At 35.8% G+C, this 12,887-nt stretch overlaps 1 protein-coding gene across 4 annotated transcripts in view; it reads right to left on the reverse strand.

The window, feature by feature from the left end:
• Window positions 1–12,887, reverse strand: part of NOL4 (nucleolar protein 4) — a 186,128-nt gene that overhangs the window by 34,012 nt on the left and 139,229 nt on the right. For 3 of the 4 annotated variants that reach the window (XM_042869415.1, XM_042869414.1, XM_042869413.1), the window contains one exon: window positions 2,186–2,299. The exons of the other annotated variant lie outside the window; for it this stretch is intronic. In XM_042869415.1, coding sequence (XP_042725349.1) covers window positions 2,186–2,299 — 114 coding nt within the window. The remainder of the gene's footprint in view (window positions 1–2,185; window positions 2,300–12,887) is intronic. 4 annotated transcript variants of the gene reach the window in all.

Raw genomic sequence — 12,887 nt, forward strand, 5'->3', positions numbered from 1 at the left:
TGGTTTTGGTTTGTTTTTTTAAATTGACTTTGTTTTAATTTTTAAATTTGTTTTTGTTTTCAAAACTACAGAACAGTAAAAAAAAAGATGGAAGATGAACTCAACTTTCTCAACCTTATTCTGTTTAAGAAAAAAAAAACAGTGAAAATATTTCATTTTGGATATATGTAAGAAAGGCAAATAAAGTATAAAAGTAAATAAAAAGTAAAAATAAGAAAAAATAAGAAGAGAAGGATAAAGTCCTTTTATCTATGAATCATTTTCTCCAGATACAGGCTCACTTCCCATCTCAGCATGAGAGTACAGTTCTTTATGTTAAATATTCCACTAAGAAATATTCCAGAATACTTTCCTCTCAATCTACTTTATTAATGTTATGTATTTGGAATAAATAACTACAGTTCAATGGAACTGGGGCTAGAATCAAGGTTTTCTACTTCTCTAATTAGTGTCCTAACTCTTCACCCTCCTAGGGTAAATTTCTTACTGTAAGTTTCATGAAGCTACCAATAGACATTCCCATAGTTTTGTTTTTTTTTTTCCAGAAAAAAAAATATTCAGTACATTTATCCTGAATTCATGAATAGTTTTGATAGCAACATCCCACATCAAGTGAGCTAATTTACTGCTTATTAAATCAAGTATCTGGTGATAGCCCTAACCACAATACTTAGCTACTTTAACATCACTTTGGAAGCAAGATGATCAGTTCAGAGCTGTTCTGCCTACAAATATTGAATTCTATAACTGAGTATAAGCTCATCCCTTAATAAAAATTGTTACCAAATCCTTCAGTAACACCACAAATTAAAGAAAGAAAAATCCTATTAATAGCTTTCTGACTTCTGGCTACAGCTTTTAAAATGTGCTTATTTCAGCAGCTCTCTGGCTCCTTGGGGAGTACTGTGGGATTTAAATCACTTGAAAACTCTGCCTCACTCTGGATGGACTGAGGAATTGAACCACTCTATTTATGATTATTGAGGTCAGGTTAGTCTCTAGACAGTGCAATGAAAATAGATGATATTTGCACAAGTCTTTTCTCAGCCTCCTTGGGGTAAGCATGTTGATTCTGTAGCTTTTTTGTTGTTGTTCCTGACAAATGAGGGAAAATAGACAGTATATAAAATCTGCACAATCTGAATGAGCAGTAAGCCGCACTTGACATTACACTACTTTGACATTCTATGGGATTTGTGAACCTTAATATAAATATATGGCATTATTGAAAATACTACAAAAAATTTAAGAACAAAAGGACATATCACTATCAACTCTCACATCTTAAGTTATCAATAATCTAAGCATAGTACTAAGAATCCTTTATTCAGCTAGGGCAGGACCTGGGGGAAATAAATGGACTGAAATGGACGGTGTAAAGGAAATTCTTCTTTTAAGCACTGCATTCCGCAAAAAAAGTTCACCTACCACAACAGAAGCATATTTCAGAAAGAGCAGAGATATTACTTGGACTGGGCTTTCTGATAGTTATGAAGAGAAATAAAGACTAGAACAGTTTTTGCAATAAAAATGCTAGACATCCACTGTATCCTTGGAACAACTAAATAATCAAAACCTAAAGTGAGTTATGAGTTTGAATTTTAAGTGTTGAAGGAAAACAAGCAATTCTCAGCAATTTAAAAATAATGAAATCCTATCACACACTATAAAAGCTGAAAATATGCATATGAAAAAAATAAACATTGATATGAGATTAGAACACTCACCAAGTCATTTGATAGCTTTCTTTTTATGTATATTCCAGTGACTTTTCTGTTGTAAGTAAATAGGTATTTTCAGAAACTTACAGAATTGCACATTGCACTTAAAAATACATACAAAAATTGGAAAGGGAGTATGCTCACAGTAAGCAGTCTGACTCACGTATGCAAGCACTGTTTCTGATATTTATGTAACACACACACTACACGTTCTGTTACTTATAACTCTAGCAGGCAGACTGTACGCTATGTCCTCAAAATCTACAGCTATTAAAAAGCAAATATGCAGCCTTATCCAGCTGAACGTTATAATTGTGCTAGGCACCCTCATGCTTCTCATGTACATATAAACAAAGGCATTAGAGAGGTGCAGCTTCTGCACCACGCTTCATCACGACTGTCAGTTGAAATGAGCTGAGTGCATCGATCAATATGGATGTGGAAGACCCCGAAGAACACAGTACCTGCTGTCTATCCAACCGCATCCTTTTTGCAGCATTTCTGCTTTCACTCTCACAGGCGGAAGCCAGGATACTCTCTGCAACTGCTGAAGTAAGGTGTGAGGGAATAGGTCGTGACTATGAGAGAAAAAAAGAAACACAGAAATTATTTCTAGCCTGATCCACGACATCCTCAATAAAGCTCACAGTGCTGTCACCTAGGCAGGAAGATCGTTCATTGAAATGTAGTTTATACCAACAAAACAGGGAAATGGAACTCGCAAAGATGAAAAATGAAACTAGTTAGATGCTAAAGCTGCAGCTGATTGGCATACCCATGAGAAGCCCTTTCCCCCCACAGCTCTATTGTCCGGTGCGCTCAGTCTGCCTCATTACGCTGTACTTTGCACAGACAGTGGCATATTCTCTGTGTTCCAGCAGCACTCCGGCCGTCTGATTGTTGGTAAGAAAGCCAAACGGCTTTTATCCTGTACAGCATGTGACAGAGACGAGTAGTGGCTTTTTATAGTCATAAAACCCAAAACAAAACAAAAAACCCGGAGTGACTGGGGCTAAGGCATCACTCAGAACAGATTGTCAGAACATTTTGGAGCAGTCTCAATCTGTAGTATGTGAATATTTGCATTCCTTACTGCAACATGACTGATGTGATTAAAATGACTTCTAAAAAAATCTGTTTTCCTGTCAATATTGTCATCCTTCTAACTATGTAGATATTTTGTGGTTTAACTAGATATAGTTCATTATCCACAAACAAAACCCCTTGTTACTAATTTCATAGAATTTACATACTTTAGGTAAAAGGTGCAATGAATCACAAAAAAAAAAACCAAAACCTGTAACACAAAAGAATGCTAAAATCTGTTTTAGCTCAGTCATGAATTCCAGTATGATCTTCCCTACCCCTTTATCAATAAGACTGTTTACCTGTATTTTTCCTAATTACATCCACAGCAACTAAGAGATGAGGCTAACAATAAAACTAGTTATATCTTTGTTAGTATATAAAGTTGAACTATAAAGAAATGAAGAAAATTAGGACAACATCCCAGACACTGTCATATACAAGCGCAACTATGAAAGTAATGCCTTCTATTTTATTATATTTGCCCACAGTGTCAGAAGTAGAGGTTGGTGTTATTGCAGTACAGGTTAAACCTCTCCACCAGTATTCCATTACATGTTGTTGCTGTGTGGCAGGTGGCAGCAAAGAGGCAGTCTGACACAATGGTGTCTGACACGGAAGAGCGTATGAAGCCCAGGTGTGTCACTGAATTCCTCCATGTGGGAAAAATTGTTCACATTGACTGTCATCAACACAGAATGTTTATGGAGACCAAATAGTGGATGTGAGCAGAGTGAGGGGTGGGTGGTGTGTTTCAGCAGTGGTGGCAGTGATGTGAAGGACAAGCCACAGACCAGGTGACCATGCAGAGCTGTCACACTGTGAAACAAAGAGTGTCTTGATCAGCTCATTCACACAAATTAGCTAATGGTGGTGGCTGTGGTAAGAAATAGTTTTTTGTTCTTGATTTGTCAAATGCTGTTACTGTGCTCTTTGTATCTGTTGTTGTTTCTGTGGAAATAAATAGGGGGCATTACTTTTGGAGTGACCTATGTACATAAACATAAGTGCATTCCAGACATTACAGTTTACTGGACCTTATTCTGAACTTCTGTAAACTTTCAAAGCTTCACTGAACTCAAGTGAACTGTGTGAATTTATAGCTACTGGGAAATTAGCCATATGTGGTTTGGGGGATTTTTTTTTGTTTCTTAGTTGTTTTGTTTTTTATTGGGCTGGGCTGCATGCGTGGTTTTTCTTGGGTGGTTCTTGTGGTTCGATTGGGTTTTTTCTTTTCTTATTAAAAAAAGCATGAACCTACTGTGAAATGTCATTGAGTTTTAGAAGCAGATTTTGAAGTACACTGTTCAGTTTTTATATAACCTCCGTGATTCTGAGATCATATTGACACAACAGATTTTATGGTTTTCATACTATTCCAGAAACTGTGAGGAGACCACGACTACATTTTTACCTTTAAAAATTTAAATCAATTTATTGACTTTGAATGTGCTCTGCAGAATGTCATTTTATCATCTCATTCTCTACGTTCTCCAATGCACAGAACCTCAGTCAGTTGGGGACCAGTGGCTGAACTAGCTTTTAAAAATAGAGAAGGATTTGTGGGCCTCCATCTCTAGTGCTCTTAACTTAATTCTCCTCATTCATACAAGAGGAAACTCTCTAGCACCTGATACGGCTGTGCCAGAAAGATAATTAGAGGCAGCAATACTACAATAAAATATAACATTTGGGTGGAACAAACCTACTGAATTTGGTTGCAGTTTGAACAGCAATGCATTCTCATGCACTGAAAATAAATCATTCTAAGAGATGAGGGACAGTACTGCTAAAACCTGGTGTCATTACAAGGTTAGCATCACAGCAAATACAGCTATCTTCCTCAGAGCTTCAGAGGAGGAAGTAAGCCTTCGAATGAGGTTTTCATTGACAAAGCATAAATATTTTTCTTCCTTAGAACTATGCTGATCTCATGGTGATCTAAATATCTTATCACATCATTTAACCGCACTAAATCCCTCTCTGTATTTGGTGGCCAAGTGTCACTCTACATGCCACTTTTCTGTGTATGTTGAAGATGCATGGAAGTCTCAGTGTGCTCCTCCAGTAGTAGGTTCCTGAAAAATGCTATGTAAACATCTGGCTCGTTCCTCCAGCTATACTTAAAGCTCAAAGCTATAAAGCTACATAAACATCAACAGATATTCAGAAGGTGATGTAAAAACTAAAAAAAGTAACATTCTGTTCAAAAAGCCAAATGAATTCATGTTCCCCAGATTATTTATGGGAGAGAATAGGTTTATTAGAATTTTAAAAATAATGAATCACCATTATAATCAAGCAGTCACCTGTTTTTCCTCTAAAAATGATTGTAGCAGGTATATTCACCATTGAAACACTGCTCAAAAGTTAATACCTGGGAAAATGAGGAAGTCTCCAGGGTAATTGAGTATCTTCCTCTTGAAACATCTATTAACCCACAATTTCTCACACATCACCACAGCCAGCTGTTGATATGCTCATGCCAAGAACTATCTAGAATAAACCTTCAGGAGAACATGAATGCATGGTTGAGTCACTCGAGCAGTAAAATACTGTAACAAAGCACAGCAGAAAAATGGTCTGATTAAGGTTTGGGCTCCATCAACTCAACTTAGTCAGAGTCCTGGTCTGGCATTGATTGAGAAGGTGACTGTCACTAATAGAAGAACTGTTAAAAAGATTTGCTGTTCCATGAAATGCCATACCTGTGAAATGTCAAAAAGATCAATTTCAAAAAGCCTTGCCTAAGAGGAAAAAAACACTTTGAAATAATCTTTCTTCTTACACACATTTTTTCTAATTTCTAAATAAACTGAAGTCATTGCAGCATCTCCTAATCTCAGAGGCCCCTTCTGCCTTAGTTTAACTTCCTCTTCAATACTTCTGATTATTTTTTATACCTGTCATGATTACCGCTATAAAATCCTTTCAGTAAGATGCATCCCAAGAAACATCTCAATCTCTGTGGGTCTGCCCATTTCCAACATCCCTGTCTGAGAGTGAGACACAAAGACATAGGGAAACGTGACAAAAGCAATGTAATTCCATTCTGCAAAAGAAAGCTGACAGCTCTCAGACAAGCCAGCCTTTTTTTTAGGCTGTCAGGTTCCCCTCAGCATGGCTCAGTGCTGTTTCACACAATTCTTTTGTTTCTATATGGAATCTAACAAACTGCTATGTTTCAAATGTACATTCCTGGTATAAATCTACCAATTACAGATATAACAGAGGGACTATTTCAGTCTAAACCACTAGGAGCAGTATGTTCACCTGAAAGAATTTTTGATCTGCTGTTTGTTGCCTGTAGTTGGAGAACTTTTGTCTCTGAAGTTACTACCTATATATTTGCTGTTAGGTCCAGTAATTTCTTACAAGCAAAAGGAAGTTGGTCTAGTTACTCTTGCACATATTACACCGGCCTGACTCAGTTCTGAAAACAATCAGCTACCAATTATGTCAGATAACAGGCACGTGCATACCTGCTAATATGCCAGACTTCACAAATTAACATTTCTGCATAAATATTTCCCTGTACTTTAGGTCAGTCAACAACAAAAAGGAGAATCCTGTGGTATAAGACAGTTGCAATCTCATTAATATACAGTTACGTTCTTCTGTTTACAGATACTCTAGCATCTAATATAAATGTGTGAATGAGAACACATTTAAACTACTACTCAAAAACAAAAACATTTTCCAAAGCAATTGGGCATCCACAGGTAAAGGTGAATCCCCAGGATACCTCACTAGCAGTAATTGATTTTTTCCATAGGTACCATCAAGCATTTTGAGGTCCTAACACCATGACTCTCCCTACTGCTCTCCTGCATGTCAGCTGTTTGTGTATGCATTATGTTCATTGCCAGAATCAAATATTATGCCACAAACCTTTCATAATAACATATTACAATCTAACACATTCTATTAGAATCTCTAATATATATAATAGAAATAAGCAATCTCTAATTAGCAGTTTTTCATAGAAAACATCCAAAATATGCAGGGCGTGCATTATCTTCAAAAGGGTTTTTTTAGTCAGTATAATGTAGTTAACTGTATGGCACAGAGCTATCCTGCACTGAACAGTTAAAAGGATTCTGAATCCTTTCCTTACAGTATTTTTAAATTCATATAGTAAAGTACAGTACTGCAGCCTTTTGAACGTACTTTTATATTTATTTTGGGCAAAACAGTGAAATGTGAACAACTGAACTGGCATTTTAACGATTGCAGCAACTGTTTCAGACTGGGTTTTGATGTATTTTACTCAGTCTTTCAGATTGCAGTGAAGTTGTGATAAATACTCAATTTTAACACCTACTAAGAAATTCCAAAAAACAACTAGAAATATTTTTCCTAAAACATTCAGTGATGTTCACACCGCTTTTTAAAGTTTTCAGCTTTAGATTACCTTAATTGAAATATTGACTATTGCACAATTCATTATGACAGCACTTAACTATATCCATTTACCCAAACACATCCATATTCCTGCCTGTATGTTAAACAATTGACATTTTTCAACCAATTAATTCTTTCCTGCCTCTGCACCTCCAGCCGGCCTCATCTTGGCCCAATTATTGAAGAGAGCACTTTAAATGGGGTAGCAGAAAATTTCACTGTCTTTTGTGATCAACAGGAATAAGATCTATCTGATTTTATCCACAAAAAGATTTGGTATTTTATCTAACCTAGTTATCTAGGCTCATTTTTCATACCTTTGAAAAGACACACATCTCCAGAAGATGACTTTCAAGATAGCTGGGGATAATTGCTCAAGAGTGTGTCACCTATGGGTTTCATTTATTATTGCTGAGGGAGCCCAAGTCACCTAATTTCTCTAGCACCTTAACTCAGCTAACATAAGAGTGATTATGACTGCCCTAAATATATCTGGTATTTCAGAGTGATAGGAAGCCATAGAAATCACTGGGCAGAGCTTATTCTTTCTGAGATGGATTTGGATTGAATAGATTAGATTAAGCACTTCAACAGAAAACAGTTTGCTAGTAAAACTCCAGAGGACCAGGAACAAGTGAGTCTGATTTAACATTATTTCCTAGTTCAAACACTTTGAGTCAGGTCACATATTCATGCTACTCACACAAGCCAATTCATCAAGTAGCACTATAGCAGAGGTCATAATATGTCAGTCATAGTACAAGAAAAACTAATCAAGCTGAACATTATTTTCTCCCCTTTTTTTTTTTTCCCCATAAAATTGTGGGCTTTATTCTACGCTGGAACTTACAATTTTTCAGTAAGAGAATGAAACTAATGTCAAAGTTGCATTTCTGCCTTTTTCTCTCCCACAGAACACAAAAGAAAAGAACAATTAATATAGGGTTGTATTTTTTACTTTCTTGTTTTCATCCTTTTCATGCCTTTTATCATGCCTTTTTCCTATTTCCAAAGCTAACTTCTTCACATAAAGTTACTGGAAATAGGATAACATCTGCTACTCACTTTCAAAAAATTGTTCGTACCTTCATAAGTTACTTCAGTACACATTGAATTGTTCAGAAAGGGGAGGAATTTCAATAGCTAAAAAATCTGCTTCTAGGATTTTTTTAATGATGTGAGTTTTTAGAGAATAGTTTTGCCCTTTTTAACCAGCTTACCCATCAAAATCGTGTAAACTAACTACTGTTTCACAAGAGATAAGTGCTTAGAAAGGAAAGGGACAGATCAAGAGTTTGGGGTGCACTATAAAATAACAATTCTGTTCCTATATGTAGATCATTATGCAACTGTTTTTGTGATATTTTCCTTAATACCTCCTTACTTAATCAATAAAAATTAGGCACATAACCCTCAACCTGCAGGCTTTCATACTCTGAAAATGCTTGCAACATTTCCAACCAACAGAGGCCTGGAGGTCTGAAAAGTCAAGTGACTGCAAGGACAGCTGGACTACTCAACACTAAACTGGTTAAGTCATGGAAGCTTCCTCTATGTAAAGATAAAACTTAACAGAGACATTGCAAAGAGGCAGATTTCAGAAAACACACCACCTTCTGAAAACAGCCCCCATAGAATTTGTTCAATTACAGTACAGAAGAACATCACCTCAATAGATGCATTTAAAACATCTTGATGCGTGCACAGTTGCAAATTGTAGAAACACTACTTGCAGCCAATTGGCACAAACAAAAGACAAAAGAATCAAAAGACATCAAGCTTGTTTTTTTGTTGTTGTTGTTGATGCTGGCAGTAGGATAGAAGCTGGGAAGGACAACAGGATGTAACTCAGGAGCTGTCTTTAGGGCAAAGGAGGGCATTACTCCTTTTCTTGTGTCTTACACATCCAAACATCTTCAGACATTGAAAGGCATTTATAACTTAGCCATTTGTTTACAATATATTACAGTAGTGACACTGCTCTTTGATAACATTTCTTTGTATTACAGTAGCGTCTACCAAGAAAGGTTTACTCTAGCTTAAATAAAAAGAATCTCTCTGTGACTACAGGTTTATTAAAACCTTGATCTTGTCTTGTAATGCACATCAAAAACATATGTCTGTGCAAATGATACTGTAAGGTGCTGTTTCAAACAAAATACAGTTAGTGAGATTGATGATAGGAAATCTTGTAGATGGGATGGAGCAGATAGTAGAACAAAGATAAGATTATTAAGATAATTCAATCCCATTTGATCATTTTTAACATTAAATTTTTCTGGACTAAGTAAGTAGATACCATCAGCAGCTGTCTGCTATCTTTTTTTAATTTGTATTTTTTTCCTACAGATACATAGGCAGGGACAACTCTGAAGTATGCATTTTTAAAATTAGTGAAATAGGTCATTGACTATTTCTGGGAGAAAACCCCTCTTGTACAGTGTATATAGGTCAGATAACACTTCTTATATAGAAAGGAATTCTCATTACCATCAGTCCTTCAGAGAGAAGTGATAATTGATTTTTTTTTTTTATTGTGGGTTAATAAAGAAAAACTTTATTTTAGTCTTCAAGAACTTCTTGAAGTTCATAAAGTGATACACCATAACACAAGTGGAAGCAGAACCCAGAGACCTCATCAGAAAGCCAGTGATTTCAGGATCAAAAAAAAAAAAACTTTCTTCTCAATCAAAAATTGTGAGCAAGATCACAGAATTTGGTGAGAGAACATTCTCAATAGACCATACACAGGAGAGAACCTGAGGAGAAAATTGGTTTTACAATTCTTGAGAAAAACTTTACAGTGCTTTTTTGAGGGATATGCTTGTGTCAGAATGAAAATGGAAGTGGCACGATAGTAAGCTGAAAAAACAAAAAAAAAAAAAAAAAAAAAAAAAAAAAAGAAAGCATATTCAATTTCTCCAAAGGCTATTTGTAACAAGATGCTATTCAAGCTGCCTTGGAGGCCACAGACTGCAAGCTGTCATAAGTACGAGCAGAGTAAATGTAAGTATCTCTTAAAAATTAATGCTAAGAAACTTAACAAACATGAACACTTGTGAGACTGAACCTTTTTCTTGCCTCATAGGCTAGAACTGGCCTGGCATGCAGTGAGAAGTTTCGTTTGGATTACAGATGGCAAATAACTGACAGAAGCATGCTGCAGGCATGATTTTTCATCTTTACTAGGCAGACTTACACCAATTAAATTTAGTGTTTACATTTTCGCTTCACTTTGCAATATGATGCTGTAGATAGCTGCACCACTCCACACGCACACTCTGAACTGTCACATATCACCTAAGAGATTAATTCTCTTTCTCCTACAACTAGATGCTCAAAACATACAATTCTGGCCTTGAACAAAGTGAAAACCTTGTGTTTAACATGTCTATAGCAAAAGACACCACCTGTGGAGATTATTATCTGACATCCTATTTAATGTAACAATGGTAGCACTATTGCTCCTGAGGAGATCATTATCCTGTTTTGCTGTAGTTGAGTGTAGTACTTGATTCAAATCAACACCGACATGTCCTTTCATGATTGTTTTGGACAAATGTTGTTATTCAGACAAAGTGATTCCTTTCCACTGTCAAAGTGGTGAATAGGGTCAAAATAATCATACAGTCAAGTGCTTCTGTCCATGGTAATATTTTTAAAAACTGCTTATAATCATGAGGTACTAATATAGTAATTTAGAAATTAGAAAATAATTAAAACCACCAAGTGGATATGTATTCCATTTGGGAATTATTTGGGACATAAGCATAAAATGTCATTTATTATCTCAGGAAGATAATGGGAAGTCCTCCAAAGACACTGAATAGTCTTTGGCTCATATTCCTACCTGCAGATTTCCCTTCTGCCCAATGAAAGCCTCAATTTTTGGAACAAACACCAGTGTCTTGCCTTGTCACTTCCATTCATGGGCAGAAATTTAATATTTTAGAGGGTGATTTGTTTGTTTGGAATGAGATAAAGCCCACCATGAAATGTAATGGAATATTATAGGGAATATTTCTGAATTACAAAGATTGCATATTTTAATCATTTTCTCTGCTCCTTTTCCTCTCAAGGGAATAAATTTGATCCTACAACCTTTATTCATCTTTGATGCAAATATATATAAACCTCTAAGGTCAGGCCAACCTAGCTTTTTATGGGTCAGACTGTAAATTCCTTATTCACACCGAAAAGGAGTTGCACAAATCTTTCAGATAACAAAAAAGGGACTCAGTTCACATAACTCCTCATCAGTGTGAATAGTGATTAATGAGGTCATAAATCAGAACAGTGAAGAGGCTTGCTAACACTGGCTAATTTTGTTAGTATTTTCATTTGAAAGTACAGCAAAACAAAAATATTTTGCATCATGAAAGGTGAATTTGATGTTGCTGAATTATTTTCAGATGGAGTGAATAGATGCAAGTTGATGCTACATGCTATATAAAAAAAAAATTACTTTCTGTTCTCTTTCTTATACATCGGAAATCTGTACAATTTAACATGTACACCGTCAGCCAATCTTTGGCACTTTTATCAGTACAGATGTCCTTAATTCTACCTGTGTCTTTTCATCTGTGTTTCTATCGTTCAGAAATAGCATTATCCCAGTATTTCAATAATAAAGAAATGCAGTTATTTAGAATCACAAACACAGTTTTGTTTCTGTCTCTGCTCTTTGTAATATCCAACAATGGTCTTACCCTATAAAAAACTGTCAGCTAACATCTTAAAATAGCATATGGACATAAGTATTCTGCAGAGACTGCAGGAAAGAGAAAGAGAGAGAGAAACAGTAAAATTCAATGATCCCCAATAATATTTTCAATGCAATCAATGGTTTTGCAGATGATTCAGTAAAATAAAAAATGATATGTTTGATTGCTAAATGGTATGTATTTGTAAAGAGGAGGTGATTTCACTGTCATCTAATGGCCAGAGTGAAAGCTAAGACACTTCAATAATAAGGTGTGTACGTACCTAATTTATTGCACCTTTCCTGGCAGGGTTTGGGAAATACAAAAGATTGGTTTTTAGAAACAAAAAAAAGTTGTCAACTGGTGAGAAGAGTTATCCTTTGCCCATTCTCAGGGGATTGGGTGATTCTAAAATAGTAATGTCTGAAAACAATGCCAGTTGTATGGTAATATGCTTTTCATGGTCTTTGGTTCAATCACACTTACTGCACCATTTTGATGCTCAAAACGTAAACTCGATTTATATCAATTGAAAGAACTCAAGGGGGTAACTTCTACTCATAGCTCATAGAATAAACTGTGCAAGGAGAAAAAAAAAATTGCCAACGCTATGTTACTGCACTGGGCATTTGCTTGGAGATAGCATTTCTCTAGCACGATCTATTTTTCACAGAGCTCACAGAAGTATAATCAGAGAAAGCATTTTAAAGAAAAACCTGTCTTACTTAAGACTTTGCCAGGCAAAAATTTCTAACTGTAACCTTGAGTAGGAAATGAGCCATGATGATGACCACTCACGTAAGCCATCATTTGGTTTCTCTCCCTATCCCTTATTTTACTTTTCTTTTCCTATGGATCCGTATTAGTTCATCTTGTGAATTCTAGTCTCTCATTTTTAAACCAGTGAAGAAAGGGGATAAATACAGGAAGAATGAAGGAGGGAAAAGGAAACTTCTGACTTGGTATTACCAAA

Source organism: Lagopus leucura, unplaced genomic scaffold, assembly GCF_019238085.1.
Source record: "Lagopus leucura isolate 7727_CA_CO unplaced genomic scaffold, USGS_WTPT01 Super-Scaffold_100002, whole genome shotgun sequence".
NCBI classification, from domain to species: Eukaryota; Metazoa; Chordata; class Aves; order Galliformes; family Phasianidae; genus Lagopus; species Lagopus leucura.